This window comes from Cavia porcellus, unplaced genomic scaffold (assembly GCF_034190915.1).
Source record: "Cavia porcellus strain 051 isolate PalLab524CR breed Dunkin Hartley unplaced genomic scaffold, mCavPor4.1 scaffold_1, whole genome shotgun sequence".
Lineage (NCBI taxonomy): Eukaryota > Metazoa > Chordata > Mammalia > Rodentia > Caviidae > Cavia > Cavia porcellus.
In genome coordinates, this window is record NW_026947484.1 from 161,783,791 (window position 1) to 161,808,826 (window position 25,036).

The 25,036-nt window shown below is 50.6% G+C and overlaps 1 protein-coding gene across 1 annotated transcript in view; it reads right to left on the reverse strand.

Annotated features, from left to right (window-relative positions):
* Positions 1 to 25,036, reverse strand: part of Il23r (interleukin 23 receptor) — a 43,341-nt gene that overhangs the window by 5,531 nt on the left and 12,774 nt on the right. Inside the window, exons 5-10 of the mRNA XM_063258706.1 lie at positions 21,559 to 21,719; positions 19,635 to 19,780; positions 16,109 to 16,265; positions 6,255 to 6,341; positions 3,463 to 3,565; positions 591 to 681 (exon numbers count right to left, since the gene is read on the reverse strand). Coding sequence (XP_063114776.1) covers positions 591 to 681; positions 3,463 to 3,565; positions 6,255 to 6,341; positions 16,109 to 16,265; positions 19,635 to 19,780; positions 21,559 to 21,719 — 745 coding nt within the window. The remainder of the gene's footprint in view (positions 1 to 590; positions 682 to 3,462; positions 3,566 to 6,254; positions 6,342 to 16,108; positions 16,266 to 19,634; positions 19,781 to 21,558; positions 21,720 to 25,036) is intronic.

Below are 25,036 nucleotides of genomic sequence, written 5' to 3' on the forward strand. Positions count from 1 at the left end.
AGCCACAGTGACACCGCGCCACCCTGGCCTTGGCTCTCCTGGCCTCCAGAACCGTGAGAAGGAGGTCACTGTTGTTCTGCTACCAGAACTTACAGTCTATCAGTTCTGAGGCCACGTCCCAGGCCGACCAGAGCACCGTCCTCCATCTCCGGAGACACCAGCTCCCTCACGCACCCCCATCTCATGTCCCCCCTTTCCCATCTCCCGAAACTCCGAAGGCTGAGTCCCCCCAGCTCATCCCTCCTCCCTGCGGACACCCAGTGGTCACTCTGTCTCCAGTGACCCTGACGCTGACCCCGCCTCCACTCCACTTTTCTCCTGTGGACAGTGTGGCTTCTTTCTCTTCTTCCCTGACCCCGTCCTCTCAACTCTTATAAGCGTGATTAGGACTATGTCTGACTTTGTTCCTGCACCCAGATAATGGTGCTGAGATGGGATTTCTGCCCTATCATGGGGCCCGACCCCTGGTTTGGTTTTTTTGGTCTTTTTCCTTTTTATTGGTACAGGGGATCGAACTCATGACTGCCTGCTTGCAGGGCAGGTGGGTATGCCGCTGAGCTAAATCCCCAGCCCCTGGGTTGGACGGTTACCTGTAGCATCTTCACAGCGTTACTGTTCCCTACGTTAGGAACCTGGTCACGAAGCCACCCTGGTAGCAGCAGTAAGATTTTCCTTTTAATTCTAAGAGAACAAAGGACATGGTTAGAAGATGGGGTAGGGATGGGGTGGAATCCACAGGTAGGGGCAGACATCCTGGGGCAACGTGAAGTGAGGCCTGGGCTCTGTATCTTCCCAGCTTCCCGCTGGGGTCTGCTGCTCTGCTTCTTTCCAATGAGCAGGAAGACTTTAAAACACTAGACTCAAGAGACGTGGGAGAGAGTAAGGTCTGGCCTGGTGACACACGCACTCAGGAGGCTGAGGTAGGAGGATCCCTGCGAGTTTAAAGCCAGCCTGAACTGCATTAGTGAAACCCTTTCTCAAAAAGACAAAATAAAGAGAAATGGGAAAAGCTGGAGACATCAAGTGTGGCCAGCCACCCGAGCAGGCCATGTTGGGACAGGAAACTCTGAAAAAACTCAGGGGACATTTGTCTACAACAGCCACAGCTCTTCCAAGAGAGACACATTAAAACACTAACTCTAGCTCCTATAGTTCTGGGCTTGGTGGCTCGCCCAACCAGGGTCATGTGGATTGCATGTGTCCTCCCTGTCCATCTGTGGTGGCCCAGGAGGACCTGTCCGGATGCCCTGGGCCCAGGCAGGTGGGAAGTAGGTGACGGCAGAGCAGTGGCAGCAAGGAGCTGTGCTCCCGGCTCGTGCCCTCCAGCCGCTCTGGGCACCGCCGTGGCGTTTAAAAGCATCTTCTGCGTGGACAGTCCAGCCTGAGTGGGGCCCAGGGACACCCAGGACCGAGGGGGAGGGCGCTGAGCCGAGGTTCCCTCGCACTGATGTCGGGGACCGGTGAGTGGCAGGTGGGACTCGGTCAGTAGGTAGGGACGTCTATGAAACACCAGCGGGAGTGCGGAGCTTCCCAGGCCTTCTGTGACCTTGTACTTTGAGTCTCAAGGTCATTTCTTTACCTCTGTTTACACAGTGGTTTTGTTCTGTTTTTACCGTTTACACTCTCTCTGTTTCAAAGAGGACCAAATTATTTATCACCTCCTGGTTTCAATCTGTTCAGTATGCTTTGAGTTTCGTTCTGCAGCTCTGTTTCTGACGTAGGGCTTTCAGAAATAAAGTGCTGGGCCATTAAATAACACCATCTAATGGGAAGGAGGCCAAGAGATGGGGAGGGAAAGGGGCAGGAAAAGAACGCAGTCAGGCAGCAGCTCCCAGGAGGACGGCCGTCATCACGTGCTGCAGACGTTGCTGAGGAGAGGTAAAAACTGGGAAAGATAAGTGAACGGCTGCATGCTAACAGGCAAAATAGCCCTACTGAAATTATCTCTTGTTTATAAAAAGAATGCTTGGCTGGGCATAGTAATCGCAGCACTGGGAGGCTGAGGCAGGGGGATGACTGTGAGTTCAAGATCAGCCTGGGCTACAAAGTGGGCTCAAGGCCAGGCTGACCTGCATAGAGACCCTGTCTCAAAAAGAAAGACAAAAAGGAATTTAAATAATTAAAGTAACCCAGAAATGTTTATTTCCTTATTTATGCTGCCAACTGAAAGTTGCTTTCTATATTATTTTTAGTAGCAAACTGAATGTTGTTTGAGCTAATTGGGACTCTCTGGATAACCGTAGGAGCATTACTGCTTTCATAGGGAACTAGTGTGCACGTCAAGAGATTTCCAAGGACTCTGCAATCACATATTTTTTAATACAACCTAAAATAAAGTCCTTGTGCTGCTTTTCCCTCCTCACAAGCATGGCAGGATCTGTTAGCATTCGATTTAAATTCTGAAACATTTCCCAAGTTCTGAGCGTGTCGATAGCAGTCACCAGGGTACTTTATTTAGAAAGCTTTTAAAATCATCTTCCTCCTGCACCTCTCTCCCACACATTTCAGAGGAAGACAGTGTCACAAAGCGAGAGCGATGACGAGAAAGAAACTGGGGCCCCTCTGGGGGAGAATTTGCCACCAGGGTCTGTGTACAGGGTGTCCCGAGGGAAGCAGCCCCAGGAGAGGCTCTGGGAGAAGACCAGAGGCCTTGCCCGCATGGGCCACTTTCAGGAACTCGCCTCAGACTTCATCAAACTGGGGGAACCTCAGAAGCGCTTTGGGGCTGAAATCCTAAGGACACAAGTGTGATCATAAAGTGAGCTGTTCCGACATCCTCATGCTGCTTGCCAGGTTGAATCTGCTCCTTGGTCTGGGTAAAACTCAAGGCTGTTCTGTGCTCTAGAATCCAGGCCCTAGCCAGGCACTGGGGCGCACACCTGTGATCACAGCACTCAGGAGGCTGAGGCAGGAGCACCCCTGACAGTTCAAAGCAAGCCTGGGCATGGGGCCATGCAGTGAGCTCAAGAACAGCCTGAATGACATAGAGACCCTGTTTAAAAACAAAATGCAAACAAGAAAAAGAATCAAGGCTCTGTAGGTGGCACTGGGGTAAAATAGAAGGCAGAGGGCGGAGAGGGGCTGTCCTGCCCCAGCTGGGGCTGGAGTCCGGGCTTAGTGCTCTGTGAGCTTGAGCCAAGAATCCCAGCTTTCTGGGTCTCTGTAACACTGCCCGGAGCTTTTCTGGTGGAGTCAACGTGAGGGTGAAGTAAGTGACATTTATAGAGAGCACAGCCCTGTGTGTACTGGGGAGCTCTGCTCTTTTAAAATTTTTTTTATCAGTACCAGAGATCGAACTCACGACCATGCATTTGCAAGGCAGGCGCTTATGCTGCTGAGCTAAATCCCTAGCCCCCTGTTATTTGCTTTCTATGCACAAACATGAAAGGGTTCCTCTACTCAGTCACTGAATTTTGATGGCACTTGTGTGTAATCAGAAAACAGAAAGTCTACAAAACCTACCGGGTACGGAGCGCTCTGTTAAAGATCCCGATCAGAGAGAGAATGGACAGTGTCACCGCGAAGAAGACCATGCCGGGTAAGAGTCCAGCGTCTTGCTTGCCGTCTGATGAAAGAAAAGTAATTCTGACTAGGCACTGGGTTCCAGGGACGCCAGAGCCCCCAGCCAAGGGCACCGATCCCAGACAAAAGGGAAAAGTGGGCTGTGAGGGTGGCCTCAGGCCAGGCTGCCCAGTGAGAGTTCCTCTTCCAGTCCACGGGCCGTCCCCAGGAGGGAGTTTTCAGGGTGAGTTCCCTGACTGCATGCACCTGAAGCCAGTGGTTTCTGGATGGGTGGCCCTGCAGATGCAGCTGCCTGTGCATGCAGATTTTGTGCAAAGAGCTGCAGGGCTGGGTCACATTTGCTGTTCTGACACAGGTGAGAATTCTCTAGGGCTTGCAGCAAGGTCTGACCTTGGCCACAGCCACCACAGGGCGTTGAGTTTTTATGTTTTTAATCTCCATGAGCCAGAATTGACGTGAGAATTCTGAGCATCTCTCATGAAACCTTTCCTGCCGAGAAAGGACCTTTCTGTGCGCTGAGGAGAGTGAGTCTTGAACTTGTTGTGAGTCTTGAACTTATGCTGACCATGCTTTTCTAGCAATTTAGAGTTGAATGAGGTGTCTGAAATCTTCAAGTTGTTAATAGACTTTATCCAATGGACATTACCCATTGGGCTTTGCTGCATTTTCTTCCTAGTACGTGAAGCAAAACTTTTATGTTCAAAAACAGAAGCCAGCAAGAGAAGATTTGACTCGGCTGGAATTTGTTCCAGGACTCTGCTGGTCATGGGTCTCTCTCCAGCCTATCCATCCTCCCTCATTACTGGACCCATCACCCTGGTTCCATCCTACCAAGCCCACCACACCCCAGGGAGCCTGCACAGTTTTAGTGTCCTGACCCCAATGGCAGAGGGAATTGGAGTTTCCCTGTAGCTAAAGAGCCACTGGCAAAGTGTTCAAGCCACCAGGATTCCCAGGCAGCCACCAGCTTGGGCGCCAGCACTCGGAACTCAGTGGGGACATAAAGGTACTGTGGACTGGCAGGGCGCTTGAGGCCGAGGTTGGGGTTGGACTCCGCTGCTTCTCAGCGCTGTGACACCTGCATGTGGTGATGGAGTGGTGGTGCGGGGGGTTCACAACTGGTGGTCAGCTTGCGGTGCCCAGCTGACCTGAGTCATTGTGGTGCTGGCATGGAGGACCTCCCCACCAGGATCACTGCCAACAGCATAGGAGGGAGACCTGGCGGGGCAGAGGAGCTGTTGCTGTTGATTCTCCTGGAGGAGCTCCTCACACTGCTTTCCTGATGTGAACTTGGCTGTCCTTACTATGGTTGGAGCCTGGGTCCTCACCGTCACTGAGGATGGCTGTAGGTCTCTTTGGCGAAGTCCTGGTCCTTACCTTGAATGTTGCTTCCTGGTTCCAGGGCACTTCCTGCAGCCTGTGGTACAGACTTTCTGGCTTCCACCACTGACCTTTGGGCCTTCCTAGCACAAATTTGTGAAATAGACTTGTGTGATTCATTGTCCTGGGCTCTAGGTCTTCAGAGGGACTCATGCAGGACACTGCCGTGGGATCCGGGCCCTCGGCTGGATTTTTTGGGTCTCAGCATGTGGACAGGTCTCCTGTGATCGTCTGTGTGTGACTCTTCGGGTGACTATTATAAAATAATCTTGTATGATGCATGCTGTGTGACACTTTCCTCTGCACACCCAAACTGCAACCGTAGAGGCACTGGCTTTGTTTTCCATGCCATCGAGACGAGAGTCCCTGTCGGGTACAGTGGCCTTGGGTTCCCCAGATGTACTGAAGTGGTCTGTGCCCCTTCTGAGCACCCCGAGCTCCCCACCACCCGACTCTCCACCTGCCTGTCTTGTTTCTTGTTTTTCCCCCAGCCTAGAGGGGGAGCTCCAGGGAGACAGGGCAGTGCTCATTCAACTTGCGCTTCTGACTTCCCGTTACCCAGAGCCGGGCCTGAAACACAGGCACTGTTTAATGAATGTTTGCTAAGTGACGAAGCAAAAGGATGAAGACTTTCAAAATACCACATCCATTCTGATACGGGGTCCACTCGATCCCCACGCAGGGGGATAAAGGGTCCCCCACGGCGAAGCAGTCACATCGGAAGTTTCTCACTTTGAAATTTCTATCTAGAGTTCTAGGTGTGCAGTTTGTAATCGGTTTGCACCTGGTCTAAGATTTCTTTCAATGCCTGGATCATTTAGGTGTCTGCTTACCGACAGGAAACACCCAGAGGTCCTAACAAATAAACTGGGAGCCAGTTTACATGCAAGAAAGAGCATAGATTGCAAAATGTAAGCGACTGCATTTGAATTTTCAGCTGCGGCCCAGCTGCTGTGTGACCTTACACTTGTTCCTAAACCTTTCTGGGCGTCCATTTTCCCATCTATGAAACAGAAACGTAGAATTCAGCTCACTCGGTTGTTTTGCAGACTGAGAAAGATGATGCCTGAGAAACTAGTAGCACATAGCATCTGTTCAGAAAGAAGTGCTGGGATCCAGGACCTGCGGAAATGAAATTTATCCACACCACGGCAGCAGCTGGCAAAATCCGCCCAAACTGGTCCTCAGTTCAGCTCCCAGTGGATTCTGTACCTCACGGAGAACCCTCCACAGGCGGCATACCACAGGCGGCATAGCACACATCTTACAGTAGGACCAGAGCCCTATGCCTGGTGGTGCCAGGGGGGGGGCATCAGTTAAACTCCCCCAGATCCCCTGTGGTATCTTCTTACCAGAAACCTTTAAGATGGAAGGGACCAGGGGCCCGGAGTCCGAATCCCGAGCGCCGCGCTGCAGGGACTTCTGTGTGACCTGGGGGGCTGACACAAAGGAACATGGCATCAGCACCTTGCGCTTGCAAGGGACAGGCTCCCTGAGACTCACTTCCCCCATGCAGAGCTGACCAAGGCCAACGCTACCACCTGGAAAGAGAAATCAAAGCGAGACCTTCAAGTGCTCTGAATCTCAAAAGACAAAACACTCTCTGGATGGCTGCACACTCGAGGTCCCCATGTGTCACTCTGTTCCCCAGGCCACCAGGTGACAGATACCGAGGAGTTTAGTGCACTGAGCCAGAGGGCCAGAGTTTGTCCCCACTTGATTCCTTCCAGCAGGGGACATGATCAAGGCTCCCATCCCCAGGGCCCTTGGATGTCACAGCTGGGGGTGCTGGCAACCTCCGGCTCCCAGATGCAGCTTGGCTTTGGGGAGCAGACACTTTGGAGGGACAGTGACACAGGCCTGGGTGACTCCTCTGCACCTCTCCACCCTGCTCCCCCGTGAGGACTCCCTGGCCACCCTGGCCGCCACCTGCTGGTGAAAGCTGTAACTTGCCCAGGGGAGCAGAATTGGCCGTGGACTTGCCTTCTGTCTGGCAAGTAGAGTCTGTCTGGGATCTACAGAGTCCCAGAGTGACATCATCCACCTGCCCACCCTGACCACTAAAAGCAGCTGCTATCAGAAACTTCAAGGACGAGATTTGCCCAGAGACACTGCTGAAGCTGGGTCAAAGCTCTGTGTCCCTGCCTGGAGCCAGTCTGTGAGTCCTTCTGAAACTTTGCAAAACAATTCTTACTGGGCCAGGTGTCCCTGGGGGTCACAGACACCATGGGCTTAAGTAACAAGCTACGGGGTCCCTGGGACTCGCTTGGAAAATTGGACTACAGGGTTACAGTGAAAAGGTTCCTGTGGGTCTTTGAAAGTTTTTGAAAAAGGCTCCTTTTCTATGAAGGGCAATTCCTTGAGAACAATGCACAGGGGGTTTCAGAAGATGAAAATACCGGAGAAGTCGGAACTCCTCTCCTCTATTTTATTCTGGTTTCTCTACAAGTGCTCATTGGAATCCCCCTCGCAGGCAGGGCCAGCGGTGGGAGACTCAGTAACACCCGCCGCGGGCTTCAGCTTGGCAAAGTCACAGATGCACGGCCAGTGTCACTCTATGACTTCTATTTAATAATTCTGAAGTTAGCATTTTAATTTAAATGCAGCAAGTGCTTGGTTGGTTTTTAACAGAGGTTGACGACATTCTGCTGTCTACGCTGCAGGTATTTACAATGAAACTTTATTCAATTATTAACTCACGTCACATGAAAATGATTTTCGTGGCTGATAGGGCTTTATTAGCCCTAATGGAGGATAAATGGCATCTCTCTTTAGAGTCTACTTGTTATCATGGCTTCAAATCAACCAGTTGTGTTCACTGCAATTAAAGTCAAGACGCTTGAAAGAGGTGCTTAGTTAGGAGAGGATAATTTAAGGAGCATCAGATACCCTAAAATAAGACAGCTCATGAAGAAGGCTGGAAGAGAAGAAATCCAGTCGGTGACATTTTTAAGCACAGGCCTACAGGGATTCCAGATAGACCACGTCCTTCAGGCGTGATGCCACCTAGTGGCCAGGCCGTTGCTTGTCACATTTCTCGCGATAAAAGCAAAAATTAAGCAAAGGTGTTTAAACTGGAGACATAAGGAGCAGATCAAAGAACCTAATTGCACCCCCTTAATTTGCCAGCTATTTGTATCTTATAAGTATTTTTGAGTATTTTAACATACAAAAGAATTCACAAACAGAGATGGATACACATGGGGCCTTCCCACCTGAAAAGCCCTGCCCGTGTCAGTGCTCGGCATGGGGATGCTGGCTAAGCCTCGCAGTGTTCTCATTCTTTATTTAGTCTCCAGGGTGTTGTCTTTAAGAGACAGTTCTGCCCCTGCAAAAGGATGTGAAATTAGGCCTGTTACTGTCACAGGATAGTTACACATTCTCAGAGAGCCCAGACCAGACCTAATTTTGGAAGAATTATTTTTGTGGTTAAACACACTGACAGAGAACTTTAGAGTTGGCCTCTAACAATGCGCTTGAAGAAAATTGAGAGTGCTTTCATCCAAGAAATGTCGTGTCAGGCCAGGTACGATGGTGTAGGCCTGTAATCCCAGCACGTGGGGAGGCTGAAGCAGGAGGATCACAACTTCTGAGCTCAACCCTGTGCAATTTTGTAGCTCAGAGAAATCTCACCTTAAAATAAAAAGTAAGAAGGGCTGGGGGTGTAGCTCAGTGCAAGGGCCCTGGGTTCACTCCCCAGTACTATGTGCATGTGTGTGTGCACGCACGCACACACGCACAGAAATTTAGTGTCTGATTCTTGGAAAAAACTTAAACCGTGACTACAATCTTTTGCTTGCCAAATAACAGGTTAAATCAATCAAATCCATGGAAATGGACCTGGTCTTCCATTTGTATCTTAGAAATGTTGCCAAACCCTGTCTGTGAGTGCTTTCAGGTCTCCCAGGGGCCCAAGTATGTTCTGCTGTCCTTTTGTGGTGTTTTTAATGAGTGCCAGTAATGTGCAGGTTGCACCCTAGAGTTGGCAGGTCTTCCGTTATAGTCGGGGTCGCAAGGAGAACACGGGACACATAACTCATAGTATTACTTATAATGGCACCCAAGGAGTCCAACATAAAGAAGGTGCAGGAAATCCGCCCACAACATTGAAGACCTAGAGAATCCAGCCGAGGGCCTAGGTCCCACGGCAATAACCTGCAGAGTCCAGCTGAATACGCTGAGCTCATGAAAATGACCCACACAAGTCTATCCCACAGATCTGCACTGGGAAGGCCCAAAGGTCAGCGGTGGAAGCTAGAAGCCTATGCCAGCAGGGTGAAGGATCTGTGCCAGTAAGTTGAGGGTTAGTTCTGCCCTGGAGCCAAGAAGCAACGCTCAAAGGAAGGACCAGGGCTCCCCCAAACTGAACCACAGCCATTCTCAGCAACAAGGTCCTGAGCTTCTCTGATAACAGCCGAGTTCATATCAGGAGAGCCAGCATGACAAGCTCCTCCAGGAGAACCAACGGCTACAAACAACAACAACAACAATAACAACGACAACAACAATACTTAGAGAACCCACAACACTCCTCTTCCTCTGCAGGTCTCCTTTCATGCTGGCCGCAGTCCTCAGCGGGGGCCCTCCACACTCAGCACCATGCTGACTCAGCTCAGCTGGTGTTAAGTTAACCACCAGTTACCAATCCACTGCAACTTTTTTCTTTTCAGCCTCCTATTGGGTAGATAATTCTCCAGTCCTCATTTGATAGATGAGGAAGCAAACTTTTAGGGAGGGTGATGAGGTTGCCCAGCGTCCCCAGGAAATAGCTGGAGATCAGAAATCCCATCTGGCCCTGTGCTGCCACCATCCCAGCAGCTGGCGGCTTCCTTCAGCAGGGGACAGCCCTCCACGGCCGCCCGCCCCAGACGCTTCCTGTCATGGTGCCCTGGAGCTGCTGGCCCTGCGGGATGAGCCCCACAGCAGGCCAACCCCGAGCTAGGCCACAGCGCCAACCTTCCATCTTCTTCTGGGAACCATCTTCCTCGGTTGTACACACAATACGCACTCATGATAGCGTGCCTGAAAAGCACAGAAATGCAGGAAGACGCGTATACACAATTTTTTATATGTTCACAAACGAGGAACAATTATTTTCACGCTTATTACGTCTTTTGGGTACACCCGTGCTCTGTGGAGATCATCACCTTTGATACGGTGATACTGCCTTTTTGTGCTCAGTGTTATATAAACATTTCATTACTGTTAATGTTATTCAGAACATCATACTCACAGCTATTCAAGACTGCATCCTGTTTACACTGTATTTGTCCAGTGATTTGCCTCTGGGGACCCATATAGTTTGGGGGTTTCAAAGACCATTGTGGACTCAGGTGAAGCTTGTCTAAGCCTTGGCTCTACTGCTCAGAACTGTGTAGCTCGGGGCAAGTCTTTTATTCTTTCTAAGACTCGGTTTTTTCCTTTGTAAAATTGGCGATAGCGGACTTCACTCTTGAGGTCTGGTGAGTTAGTGCAGCAAGCACGCAGTGCCCTGTGTCACATAATCAGACCCTTAGAAAGTCTGCACTATGCTCAGCGGCATAAACGCCTGCCTGGCAGGCATGAGGTCGTGAGTTCGATCCCCGGGACCAAACAAACAAAAACAAAAACAAGAAGTCTGCACTGTGACTGCTGTTGAACATACGCTGGTTCCCGTTTTCACTACTGAAATTAGCTTTGAGGTAACTGTCCCTGCGTGTGAATTTCCTTTCCCATCTCTTGCTCTCCCTATCTCTATTCCTAAGGTAAGACTTCTACAGGTGTAATCACTGGACCAAAGGATCCAGGCCTCTGTAAAAGTTTCTTTATTTGCCTCAGCCGTGGCCTAGCTTGGCGTCAGGGCCACGCCCCCGGCCACGCCCGACCACGCCCACCCCTCCTGGTCCTGCAGCTTTGGTCAGAGTTTCTCTCTGGACTTTTCTTTTAGAAGGTTCTCGATAGATATTCAAGAAAGAGGAGTCCTATTAAAAGAGACAAAGGGTGTGTTTTCCAGATTCTTGGAGTTCCCCCCAGCGCTCACCCTGATTTTTTAAACACAAGCATCTCCCCTCCCAGTCTTGGTTCGGGACCACTGTCTAATAATTCAGCTGCACCACAGCGTGCAAGTGCCACCTCCGAGGACCAGCCAGAGAGCCCTGAGGGTGGGACTCAGCTTTACTACTACAAGGGCAGGGGTTTGACCCCAGCCTGCGTCCATCGGTTGGATGAAGACAGTGGCCCTCACAGCCCCACGGGCACATTAGCGACACGCTCACGACCCCGCCTGAAAAACAAGTCAAATGCTGAACCATGCGGTGGATGCGGGGTCACCTCACCTCGGGAATTAAGACAGCAAGGTCCATGCAGGCATTCAGGGAAAGGCACAGGGACATACTGCTCGGGGGCACCCTAAGACAGAGAAGCAAGCAGGACCAGGGGTCTCGGGCACAGAGCACCCCAGTGCACCCTGTGCACCCCAGTGGCCCTGGCCCAGCAGATCAGATGTCTCCTCCCTCCCTGACTCCCAGACTCTAGATTCAACTTCAGGAAACCACTCAGCCACGGATGCCACCCTGGGGGCCACGTCAGGCACAGGATGGGCAGTGGCAGGGGCCCCGATGCCACCCACAGGGCTCCTGCCAGCACTGTCCTGGGCTGTAGTTCTGGTTCCTGTCACACATGGACTCTGTCCATGCCTGCTTCGCTAGCCTTTCTTCTGATCTGGGCTCTTTCCAGCCATCTCCATTCTGCCTCAACAAGCAGACCTGCCTTGTTTTTGTTCACCCCTGACCACCCTGAGAGGTAAACACTGCTCCTCGAGGTGCCTGGCTTGGTGATGCCTTAGCATGAGTAATGCTTCCCAAAGATATCCCTGTGCCACCTGTTGACCAGGGGACCTTATATGGCCCCGGGGGTCATGGTTCGGGACCACTGTCTCGGATTACATGGGTGGATCCAATGAGATCACAAGGATGCTTTTAGGAAGTACAAAAGTCTGAGAGATTGGAAGATAATACACTTCTCAACCCAAAGATGTAGGATGGGCCCACAAGCCAAGCAGTGCAGGTGGCTTCTACAACCTGGGAAAGTTAACAAAATGGTTCTGCCCTGCAGGCTCCACAAGGAACACACCTTGATCTAGTTCCAAAGGCACTAAGATAACAAATATCTATCAGGCAACAAGTGGATATTGTTTTTTTTTTCTTTCTTTCTTTTAATCGGTACCAGGGATTGAACTGTCGATCACCTGCTTGCAAGGCAGGTACTTATGCCGCTAAGCTAAATCCCCAGCCCCTAGTGGATATTGTTTTAAAGTATCAAGTTTGTTGATAACTTAATCTAGCAGCATTGGGAACTGTATACAGGCAATTATGACTCCCTCAAGGAAAATTGTAATCTTTATTCTCTATGAGCAGATGGAGAACTTCAGAAAGATTGAGTTTTTTAAAATTCTACACAAACTTGATGCCTGTCAGGGATAGGATCCAAGGACATTCACTTAACTTCAAATGCAATGTCTAACATGATTAGCACTTCAAGGAATACTGTGATGTGGAGCAGTTTAGCAACCAAGACTGCAAATTTATACCCATCTCCACATGGATGAATGACAAATCTCTAACTAAAAATCACAGAATTTGTTTGAAAGACACACTCCACGTGCCACCACTGACGTTGCATCATTTTTAATATCCTTTATATCTAGCGTCAGTAATACAATTTTTTTGTTATTGTTCTTTCAGTCACTAAAAGTCCTGAAAACTTAATGAGAACCTTAAAGGAGCCCTTTGAGATGCAACAAGCAGTGGCTTTGTGAGAATGCAGGGCAGAGTGCAGGAGTGGCCCGTACTTGCCTTTCTTTGGAAAACTGTCAAAAAAAAAAAAAAAAAAAAAAAAAAAAAAAAAAGTATGAGGCAATCTCTCTGGGAGACTTCTGCGAGTTTCAGTGTGAGCATTTCAGCGAAGTCATCAGGAGGGGCTTATTAAAGGGATTACGAGGGACTTATTAAAGGGATTACCAAGCCCCTGCTGTCTGGGTTTCGTCACTGGAGAGCTGTGTCACCGTGCAGAGGTGAAAGTCACTCCTGCCAGGGAGCGGTGCGTGCTCCTTTTGTCCACGGATCGTGGTGAATTTAGGGGAGGGACTCTCGTGTTCTCGCGTGGTTTTGTACACTGACACCATCTTTCCCCTTTGCCAGACTCCTGCACTGCAGGAAATCGGGGCTTTTCACAGCAGGTGGACACTCAGCCTCAGGAGGGGCAGGAGTGCCCGCAGAGAGCTCACCTGACACCTGCCCCTGCCTTACCGGTCTCAGCAGTGCCCTGGCCCCTCTGTCACGCCTTGTGCTGCTGACAGTCACTGTCGCATCCTCCTTCTGTGCTTGCCTTTGTACAGCAAACTCCGCAGAGGACTCAGTCACAGCGCTGTGAGTGACACGGGCTGCAGACCCACGGCCGGGGCTGGCCCAGCTCCGTGACATCTCTCAAAGCCCCTCGGCCTCCGGGTCCCATTTGTGCAGTGGGAGGGTAACTAGGCGCCTCCTAGCGGCTCCGGGATGAATACCGGACAACTGGGCTCTAAATGCGTCCCCGGTGGTGTCGCCCTCTCAGGGACATGACGTGGGAGCAGCCAATAAACGCTGGCCATTGTTTATCACCGTGAGGACGGCCAGAGGCGACCACGTCAGGGCCCCGCTAAGACACTAGGAGAAACAGAAGGGGCCAGGCTGGAGGGGCTTCCTGGGTGTCTGGGAAACTTTCATTTCATCCTCCGAGGGGCTGCTCCCTCCTTCTCTCTTTGTCTCTTTCTCTTGCTTTCCTTTCTTAGAATAAGGTTCTGGTTTCCATGAAAGCCTCAATACTCTCAGGAAGAAAAACACATTCTTACAACTCATTTAACCCTCCACAGATGAATGGGCTTGGTTTCTTTTTGTGTGGAGATGAGTAATTCAGTGCTACACACCCAAGAATGTCAGAGAATAAAACAGGAAATTCCTGCCTGAAGGGAACGTTATTGCCAGGACCACGTTTCTTCATCAATCAGCCTTACTTACTGGCAAGGCTGCCCGACGGACAAACCTCATTACTAGGTAAACTGATTGAGTAAAGTAATACTTTCTTCGTGTGATCATAAGGCAGCTCAAACTTCAGCAGTGAGGCTGCAATCTTTTCGCTTTGTTTACACTCTCATTTATAACGCCATGAGATTTGAGTTGGATTTTTATTTTCTGTCTTCTCTAGAATGGAAGTTTTCCAGAGCAGGAGCTTTGCTGCTGTGACTCAGAGACCGGGCCAGAGCCTGGGCCAGGTGTGCAGTAGAGGCTGATCGGCCCGCCTCCAGAGTCAGCGAATCTTTCTGTGGCAAACTCGTGCTCTGGGGCAGGGTCTCTAAGGTGCTCAGGCTGGGCTGAAGCTTGCAGTCCTCCTGCCTCAGCCTCCCAGAGCGCTGGGATTTCAGAGGCCCTCATGGATGCCCTGTTCAAAACCAATTCCTACTAAAGATTTCTATAAAGCAGTTTGGCAAGGGGCGTTGGCATCTGAACCTGTGCCTCACTCTAGATCTTATAAGTCTTTTTTTATAGTAAAGAAAAATCTGCTTCATCCACTACACATAAAAGCCCATGTGTTTTCATCTAACAGATTTCTTAATTGGACAACAGAATAAAGGGCACTAAATTAGCCTCTAGTAACTCTTTAGACCTAAAAAATCCCAGCATTTATATCCAAATATATCAAAGAAGCTTGCTGAAAATTATTTATAAGTAAAAACCTAGATATTGTTTAAATAAGGATTAGATTTATTTAGAGTACATCCATCAACTAGACTGTTGCACAGCATTAAAAGAATTTTAAATTTTTTTTATTAAATAGCTTTGAAAAATCCTCACAATGGGGAAATAGCTCAGCAGCCCAGTGCCTGCCTGGCAAGTGTGAGGCCCTGAGCTCAATTTCCAGTACCATAAATAAATAAATAAATAAATAAAAATAAAAATCCAACAAACTAAGGAAATCAGAGTGCAAACCTGCAAATACACCATACCATCCATCATTAGAAAATAAGCATGTGGGAAAAAACTGGTGTCACATTGATTAGGAAGTGACAATAGGTACTCTGTGTTACACACTATAATAAATTTGCATTGCTTTTACAAATAGAAAAAAGAGACAAATGTTTAATATTTGCACTTTTGCTAACACGCTCTCCCGTTTCTGATGTGACATGTCTTGGAAAGACATTTGCACCAAGCACGTAGGCTGCGGTTCCTCTCAGCTAATGTGGGAAGCTTGGGTACCTGGGAGTCTTCAGAGGTACTTTCTTTTCACTGGTATTTTTCCCCCTTCGGTGATTTTTCTCCTCAGGAAACAGTTTGGGCCGTTGGAGGGAGGGTCACTCTGGTGTTCTTGCTTCCCTTGCATCCCAGGCGGAAGACCCTCTACCCCTAGAGCTCTCTCGAGGTCCTCTATATAACTTGCAGGGTATTTAGATTAGTGGCTCCTCCACTTTTTTTGAGACAGAGTCTCGCTATGCAGTTCAGGCTGCACTTGAACTCACTATGGAGCCCAGGCTGGCCTTGACCTCAAGGCAATCCTCCTGCCTCAGCCTCCTGAGTGCTGGGATCACAGGCATGCACCACCACACCCAGCTGCTCCTCCACATGGACACAAAGCCTGAAGAACATTTGCAAGCTTGCTCAGAGGGGTGGACGTGCCCAGTATCGGGTAAGCAGGTACCCGGGTCCTGCCAGCAGTGTGCCACACCAGTCACCTGCAGCTACTGGGTTTACAGAAGGACAGTGCTACACTACCAATATGAGTGACATAAAAATCAGTCTCATGCACAGCAGAGCAGTGCTTTGTAAGCAGTGAGTTATCAGTCTGAAGAACCTTGCTGTGTGATTCTAGAGTTTATTAAAAACCATCCAGGACGTTTGCAAGCAATGCATACTTTCAAGGTGTCACCCCAACTGTGGAGTCAGACTCCTAGCAGCAGCAGCAGACATATCTTAAACAAAGGACTTTTCATGTCCAAAAATACTTGAGAACAACTGCATAAACTTTAGTCACCTTCAACAAAATCAGAACCACATAAGTTACGCATTTCCGGCTGTCCTAGTCTTTTCCATTTTGGCAGAAGTCAAGCCAGAAAGCACACACACATGCAGATTAGAAAGGGTCAGAGGACAAAAGGAAAGCCCTGGAGAAGAAAACCCGTGGTGGGCGGCCTCACCTGTGTCAGGTGTCTTGTGATAAAAGGGTGCACTCCAGGGCTGCCAGTGCCTGCTCCCTGCCTCTCTGCACCGCACTTGAAATACGTAATTAACGCCTGGCTCCAAGAAGAATTCGGCCTGCTGTGCGTATGTGAAGTTGGTGTCAAATTCTTTAACCTGAAACAAGAGCACAGCAGTAAAAAAATGACACGGTTGCTGTCAAGGTGAAGTTAGTCCACTTAGCAGGAAGGGCTGGAGCACTGGTTGCTTCCTCACCTTCTTCCGAACTCTGAGAAAGGAAGAGGAACATGAAGGTCACCAAACACCCAGAAGCAAACACATGCATTAGGGGGCTAAGGATTTAGCTCAGCAGCATAAGAACCTGCCTTGCAAGCAGGTGGTCATGAGTTCGATTCCCAGGACCAGTAAAAAAAAAAAAAAAAGAAAAAAACCACATGTGTGATAGGAGAACCCCAGACACCATCTATTCTACATCTGGAATTGCTGATTGTAACAGGACTTGATGGTCCTTGATTGTCTCCTGTCCTCCTGTCTCTCTTTTTCTCTCTGCTGTTGAATATTTGGATCAATAATTTTTCCTGAATGATGAAAAAGACTTCACTTGCTTATGATTTAGAAAAAGTGACCGACAAGCTAAGCTGTTACTCTGGTCATTACTCCAGATTTAGGCAAATTCTACAAAGCTGTGTGTGTGTGTGTGTGTGTGTGTGTGTACAGGACAGAGTTGGGGGAGGGAGAGGAGAGAAAAGCTCAATGTTTAAGAACATTGAACTATAAAAAAAGAAAATGTGACTGAGGAATACACTGACAGTTTGCAGCATGGTGCCCCAGACAGTCTGTGTCCTGGGAGAGCTGAGGCATTTGCAGAATCCTTCCCAGAGGCGTTATAGAGGTATTTCCAGAACACAGCGGTGCACACCAAAAGGCGGACATCCGATGCCTCTGGAAAGGTGTTAATGTTACCAGGTACTCGGGAAGTGTCACCTTCCTGCAGAGATTCTTCTGTTAAAGGGCCCTCTTAGCATCATTCTGAAAACTCAGCAGGCATTAGAGGTGTAACATTCATGGAGACACCTTGCGAGTGCGTGAATCCCGGACGACACCCTCCCGTGTTCCTGTAAGTCTGGCTTCTGTTCGGCTCACTGTGTGATCCGATCAAGAGTCTTCCGGGTCCAGCAGAGGTCTTTCCACCCTGCCCGAGACTTGACTCTCGAACACACATGGTGTGGCTCCCTATCGGCACTCTTTTAACTTTTTCTTCTCCAGTGGTTACTGCCCATCATGTTTATAATGAATTGCTTTGAAGAAAGGAAGGCCCTAAAATTAAGCCACAGTTCTCAAGTTGGAAGTGTGTGTGTGTGTGTGTGTGTGTGTGTGTGTGTGTGTGTGTGTCTGTGTGTGTGTGTGTGTGTGTGTGCCTGCGTGTGGTCCTAGGGACAGAACCCAGGGTCCTGACGTCAGCTACACCTTCAGTCTTGGTCATTGTTGTTGTTGTTTCAAGACAGGGTCTGTCATGCAGCCCAGGCCGGTCTCAAACTCAATGCAGTCCTCCTGCCTCAGCCTCCCCAGTGCTGGGATAGAGGTGTGCACCACCACACCTGGCTCAGACCCTCATTTTTTGTTTGTTTCCAGCCCATTCCAGACAACTTAGTGACTCAGTGACTTAGTGAGAACTTAACCTTAACCTTGAGATTTAAAAAGATAGACTAGAAAGATGCCATCTTCACAGCCTCAGTTCTGGAGGCCAGGAGCCCTGGACTCAGCCTACCTGGTTAGAGCTTGGTTCCCAGCGCATTGCTGGGGGGAGACGAGGGGTGTTCCTGGGTCCCTGTCTGCGTCATCCTGATGATGGGGCCCTTTGCAACCTTCTCATGTACTCTCCTTCAGTGTCCCCCCTCTACAGTCTCCCTTGTGCTCTGCCCAAGAAGCCTTAACCTGGTGCTCAGAGGCAGGGGGCAGGCAGTGACCCCAAGTCCCCATGGCTCCATCTTACACCTGCACTTAGACGGGGCTTGGTCCCTTGTGATCTGAGCCCACCAGCTCTTGTGGGGCAGGGCTGGAGTTTTGCCTGTGTGCAGCCGGTACCATGAAGGGACTGCACACTTGCGAGCGGCTGACAGAAAACTAAAAGGATAGTTCGTGATGCACAGGAATAAAACGAATTACAGCATTCAGAAACAAACTGTACTGAATACAGCAGTGTGAATTTTCAGGCCACACAAGGAGGAACGGTCAGAACAGAAGCTCTATGTCCTAAGCCAGGCATGGTGCAAGCTGGTTATTCCAGCACTGGGGAGGCTGAGGCAGGAGGATCACAAATTCAAGGCCAGCTTGGGCCATACAGCCAGACCCTGTTCTCCCCTCCACACACACACACACACACAAAGAAGAGAAGAAACAAGGAAAAGGAACAGAAGCTGTATATCTTGCCCTGCTCTCTTCACTGTTGGCCTTCAGTGAAAAGTTCACCAGGCCCCGGGGTTTAGCTGAAGCAGAGAATGTTGCCCAGTCCATGCATTTCAGCTTGCAGGCACACATTTGTCCTTCAGTGGTGAAGGACACCAGTGATATTGACATTAACAGCTAAGGTGCCAGCACTGATCTGTAGATGACTCGAGGGCAGGGCCACACCATGCAGAGAGCCTGGGTAAAGTAAGGAAAAGGTGAGCAAGGAGGTGCCCAGCAGGTGGCACCCACTCCTGGAAGAGGCGACAGAGTGGGCACAGGTGGCTGCTGGCACCGTGAACTTGCTTTTTGTTATTATAGTTTGATACAGTGTAGCTGAGGCTGGCTTTGAGCTTGAAGAGAGCCTCCTGCCTCAGCCTCCCCAGTGCTGGGATTACAAATGTGCACTGCCACATCGAGCCCTGGAATCTAAGAAGGGGCTGAGACTGAGGCGAGGGCTGGAGGCTCCTGAATGGTCCCCAGGCGCAGGTCCTCTGTATCCGCCTGATCCTCCTCTCCGCTGTCTCTTTCCCCACTGCTCTCCTTCCATCCTCTTTTCCTCCTTCTCTCCTTCCTTCTTTCTTTGCTCTTTTTGCACTGCGGGGGATTGAACCTAATATCTTCTCACTGAGCTACAACCCAGCCCTTTTTATTTTGTATTCTGAAGCAGGGTCTCACTAGAAAGCTAAGCTGCTCAGGCTGTGCTCAAGCTTGTCACTCTCCTGCCTCAGCCTCCCAGAGTGCTGAGTGTTTGCACAAATTTCTGTTTCTCTAGATGCCCGATGAAGTTCACCACGGAGTCCTTAAAATTTCATGTCCCATGGGCACGGATGTGAACCTCACCCTGGGTGACACTAAATAACCAGGAGCAAACAACAGAGCAGCTCAGAGCCTGGCGGAAGGCTCGGTCTGTCCAGCGATCGTAAGAGGCAGGAAGACGGCTGCCTGGAGCAGCTGTCAGGAAGCCGTCCTGCTCCGGCGCTGCTCAGCCAAGGCTCGGTGGGGAAAGGCCTGCATTTTGGACCTCCACTGAGACCACAGCCCAGAGGGACCGGGCAGATGGCAAGGGAGCCAGCTTACCCTCCACGTGCGGTTGGTGGTGGCTGCGTACCGGACCTGGCAGGTCAGCTTCTCCAGTGCCGTGTCGCTTTCCCAGTGGATGATGGTCTGGGGCATGGTGGCATTTAGGGTCTCAGCCCTAGAAATGATGGACGCTGACGGTATCACTGGAAAAGGGACCATAACATCATGGCTCAGCCCTTACTTTTTTGTTTTTTGTCTTTTTGAGACAGGGTCTCACTCTGTAGTTCAGGCTGGCCTTGAGCTCAGTTTGGAGCTGGTCTCGAGGCTGGTCTTGAACTTACAACAATCCTCCTGCCTCAGCCTCCCAAGTGCTGGGGTGAGTTACCATGCCTGGCTTTTAGAGACACTGGCATCAATTTTCCACTGCCATCGGGATGTGTTGAAAGTAAAGAGCAGAGGAATCCTGGGGTTGTGATCTAATTCCTGCCCGTCAGCCTGCCTGGTCTCCTCACCTGGTCTGCAGGGGCGGTGGCTGCTTCTAAATTCAATTTGGTTCCTATTTTTTAAATTTAACTGTCTCTGAGAAAGGATCTTGCTCTGTCTCCCAATCTGGCCTCAAGGAAGTCCAGCTCGCAGCAGAGAGGCGGCCGGGGGCTCTCTAGGAGACTTAGCTCAGGGCAGGGGACCGAGCTCCAGATGCCAGTGCCCTAGGGGCCCTGGCTTGCTGGGAAGCTGAGACGTCTGCTGTGATGGGGGACATTACTGACCCCATGCAGGAGGAGGCTTCACACCCTAGGCCAGCAGGAGAGCCACTGTTACAGGGCTGGTTGCTTGATTTCTGTATTTAGGGCTCCCAGCTCTGCAAGGTCAGTATTGAAGGTCACACTGACCTTGGGCACCCCTGAGTGTAAATGGTAACCTCATCTCCCAGTTAGGACTATTGTGAGGGTCCATTAAAATCCCACACATAAGAGCAGTGAGATACAAACAGATGCTCAATAAATGTTAGCATCCTGGGGTCCTCCTTAACCATAATGGGGGTCATCATGCTGAGGCCTCTGCAGAGAGCAAGTCCCATTTGGTGTCTTGTCTGGGTTCTGACTCTGGGACTTGGGGCAGTGGTGAAAGCTTCAAGGATCAATTGTTGATTGGCTGATGGATTAATTGAGATAGAGTATGGTGACGTAGGCCAGGCTGGCCTCCGAAAACAACCAGGACTAAACAAAATGTACCCCAGGTTGCTCTTGGGAACAGAGTTTATAACAGTGAAAACCTGAGAAACCCCCACCAGTATGGCTCAGACAGACACACTCAGATGACTCTGAACACTTTGATGTTGGAGATGAGGTCTGGGGAGTCAATTATGTAGTCAGAAGGGGGTGTAGTCCGAAGTGTCTGAAGCAAAAGCCATCAGCATTTGTCACAAGTGGGGGGGCCCCTGGGGAGGGCTGTGGAGGTCTCTGTGTATTTTGCAAAACATAAAGGCAGAGACACAAAGCTCCTCTCGTGTCCCTGGACCCTGTGTGCCCCTCATAGAGCCCCCATGCTCTGTTACCACCCTGGTCTCCTGCCCTGTTCCCTAGCACACAGCAGGCTGTTTCAGAGCAGGCCAAGGGTCTCTGTCTGTCTGACTGTCCCTGGGCTGCAGGACCATGCTTGGAATGGTAGGTTCTCCTGATACACACAAGTGTCCCATGAAATCTCACACACACACACACCCTACAGAGACAGCCCAGGAGAAGGACACGAGATGCTAGTTTTACCCATCATGACTCCGAGGATCCAGACTGCATTTGGCAAGGCCAACACAAATTCCTGCGTTAAAGATGTGTGAATCCCAGCATTCGGGAGGCTGAGGCAGGAGTGTCCTTGGGCTACACAGTGAGTTCAAGGTCAGCCTGGACTACATAGTGAGACTCTGGCTCAAAAACTTCAAGAAAGAAAAGAAAAGACTTCGCAGCCCCCCCCCCCATCTCCTCACCTATGTCATCCAGGTGGACATGCAAGCGTTCAGACTCCTCCGTGCCCAGTGCATTTGCAGCCCTCACCCAAACCCGGAACTCCCTGCCGGCTGGCAGCTCCTCTGGGGTGATGTTCAAGGAGCCCGAAGCCGGGTAGCGCTGCTCTTCTCCAGTCTCCAGACTTCAAAGAAGAGATCCCCTCAGGTTAGCCTCCTCCTGTTCATTACCCGCACCTGTGTGATACTGCCCCTTGCAATTCACTTGCAGAACTGCAACCTGGTCCTGAAAACTGAGTCAAATTTCATCTTCTGAAGTTTAGAGAACAGGGGCAAGCTGGAGTGGTGGTGGCACAGGCCTGTGATCTCAGCACTCCAGGAGGCTGAGGTGGGAGGGTGGAAAGCGGGAGCCTGGGATGACTTGATCTGATGCCATGGAGGGCTCTCCGTCCCAGGGGACCGGCCTGCTAGAACCTGCTGGGACGACAAGGCTTAGAAGCCACCGTCATTTTGTCCCGGGCTCGGGTCCAGGTCTCTCACTACCGGGTACCTGCAGCCTACAACACCCGGCAGGGTCAGCCTTGGCACCCCCACCCCTCTGCATCCTCCAGAGATGAAGGGAGCACTTGGTGGGACACGGGAGAGGAACCTCCTCCTCACACCATCAACTGTCCACGCGCTTATGAATTAAACTGTTCTGAAACTAAATATACACACACATGGGCAGGTCTTTACACAGGGGTGACTGAGAGATGTCACTAACGGCTAAATAAACATTATGGTACAAAGCATGTCACCATTCACACACCCCAAAATACTGTCTCAAATACACTCATCCCATCACCCTTGCCACGTACAGCAGCCCTGGAGTCCTCTTTCCTGAGGGTCTTTATAGATGTGATAAAAAATACAGTGAGTGCACTGCTGGGCGCTGTCCAGCAGAGAGATGGCTCCTAAAACACAGATAGATGGGCCCTCGTCCCCCTCAGTCATCGGAACCAGCACCGTGTGACTTCTGGCTCCTGCCCAAGGTCAGGATGACCAGGAAAGGGAAGCATTTTGAATCAACTCAGGACACCAAGGCAGCCGGAACAGCGCAGCTGAAGATCCCCAGGAGAGAGCTCCCCAGAGCCACTGCAGGACGTGGCCAGGACGGTGGGACGGGTGTGTGCAAACTGAGGGGCAGATTCTGCGGGGATTCATGCCACCGGGGCTTTTATCATTTTAACTTCTCTTTTTCTTTTGGTACCGAGGATCAAACCCTTTTAACTTCTTTAAGTTTAAAGATTCACACTTCTCCGGCATAGCTCACATAGTTAGATTCACACACACAAATCTTCCTGCCAGGGCCGGCAACCAGAGACTTCTCCCAGCCTGAGTCCGGGCGTGGGGAGGAGGCCATGTCACAGTGCTGAGCCTCTGCGCCCCAGGGCTTCTCCATCACACCCGCAGTGACAGCACTGTGGCCGCCAGCAGGGGTCTGAAAGCACAGGGCTTGTGTTGTGAGGACAGCAGGCCCAGTGAGAGGCTGGGGCACCCAGGGCAGGTACCTGAACTCTGCAGCCTGCAGCTCAGCCCTCTCACGGCACTGCGTTCATGGGTAAATGAGATAAGAAGCAAGGGCCGGGAAATTGCACATAAGAAAGAAAAATACTATGATGAATTACAGGTTCTTATGATTTATCTTTTTTTTTTTTTTTGAGACAGGATCTCACTATACATTTACCCAGGCTGGTCTACAACTCATGTGATCCTCCTGCCTCAGCCTCCCAAGCGCTAGCTAGGACTAAAGGTGTGCGCCACCACGCCCGACATAGTTTGAAACAACATTTCCCTATTTCTTTAATACTGCTTACATCTAAAATTAAGCCACTAGGTTTCAGTATTTATATAACTACTGAATATTCTTTCTAAATAAAATGCAACATGAGCAGAGAAGCTGCGAGGGGGTATAGTAATCTTACCCTGAATAAAAACTCCAATGTGCAAACCAGAGAGTTGATGCGGTAGGAGGAGGTGGGATGGCTCTGAACATTTTCCAGTTAGAGAAAACCACACGCCCTGTTCTCAATTCGTTTGTGGCTGATTCTTTTACCACATCCATTGAGACCTAAAGTCGGATGGAAATTTATTCTCCCGCCGGCCTTAGTCAGGGTTACTAGGTCATTTAACTCTGCTTTTACAGCCGACCCCATGTGAGTTCCCAGGCCGCGTTTAGTTTTCAACTCTTTATGGTGCGAGTCCAGTCCTGGCCAGGACTGTTTTTATACAGAACCTGCCCTGCAGCGGAGCAGTGACTGGAAAAGCTTCGGAGGTTGGGCTGGGCTGGGCTGGGCTGGGACTGTGGAGGTGTGGGTCTTTCTGTCCCTGGGGTACCCCTGGGGATACTGGGGGCCCTGCCTGCCAGGGAGGGATGGAGCACCCCCAGCATGGGTGGAGGCTGGACACCAGGGGGCCAGTGGCTGTGTTTGAGCCCTCCCCACATGCTGGGCCCTGGCGATGTCCCCACCTGGCCGTCTGTCGTGTCCTTCATTGTGTCCTTCACCATAAAGGGCAGAAGAGTTTCCCACGTGTGAGTCACTGTAGTAAATTAACCCGAGGAGAAGGTCTGGGAACCTCCACGTGTAGCCATCGTAGCCAGGCATGGTGGTGCACACCTCTAATCCCAGCACTAAGGAAGCTGAGGCAGGAGGATTGCTGGGAGCTCCAAGGCCACTTGGGTTGTGTAGTGAGTCCGTCAGCTCTAGCTACATGGCGAGCGTCTACTGGCATAAGAAGGCCAGGTCAGGACTTGGGACTCCGGTCGGTGTGGAAGTGGGGGTCCCTCCGTGGGCCAAGGTGTGCTGCCCCAGGCAGATGAGGTGAGCACAGAGCTGGAGATGATGTTGTGGGCTGCGCTGTGGTCAGAGTCGCGTGGAGCGGAGGAAGCGCTCGGGCTCACGTGTGGAGCTGTGCAAATGGTTCCAGGGATCCCAGCATCCGTCTGCAGGAGAGCTCCGATGGGATCTCTTCTCTGCTGAGGGCTTCCTGGATTTCCCACGGTCCCTGGCGCCTGGCCATCGTCCCCTTGATTTGATCTTCGTGATCACTGCTGACTTTCCGTGTCACCTGTTTATTTAACTATGCAAGTGACAAGCATGTGCGTATCACCAGTCACGCACCAGGCGCGTCCCTAGACTTGGGCACCAGGAGCAAAGCAGAGAAAGTCACTGCTCTCAGGAAGGCGCATCCTGCTGGAAACCAACACATACAGACGACGTCTGCAGTGGGACACAGGGCTGCACACCGGGGACCCCGGCACTCTGCAAGGCTGAGGCAGGAGGATGTCACATTTGCAAACTGGAAGATCCTCGGTTGAGAATTCTGAGACATTGAAGAAATTAAAAGGGCTGGGGAGCCGGGTGTGGTGGCTCTTGCCTGTAATCCCAGCACTCGGGAGGCTAAGGCAGGAGGATCACTGTGAGTTCGAGACCAGCCTGGGCTTCAAAGTGAGCTCAAGGCC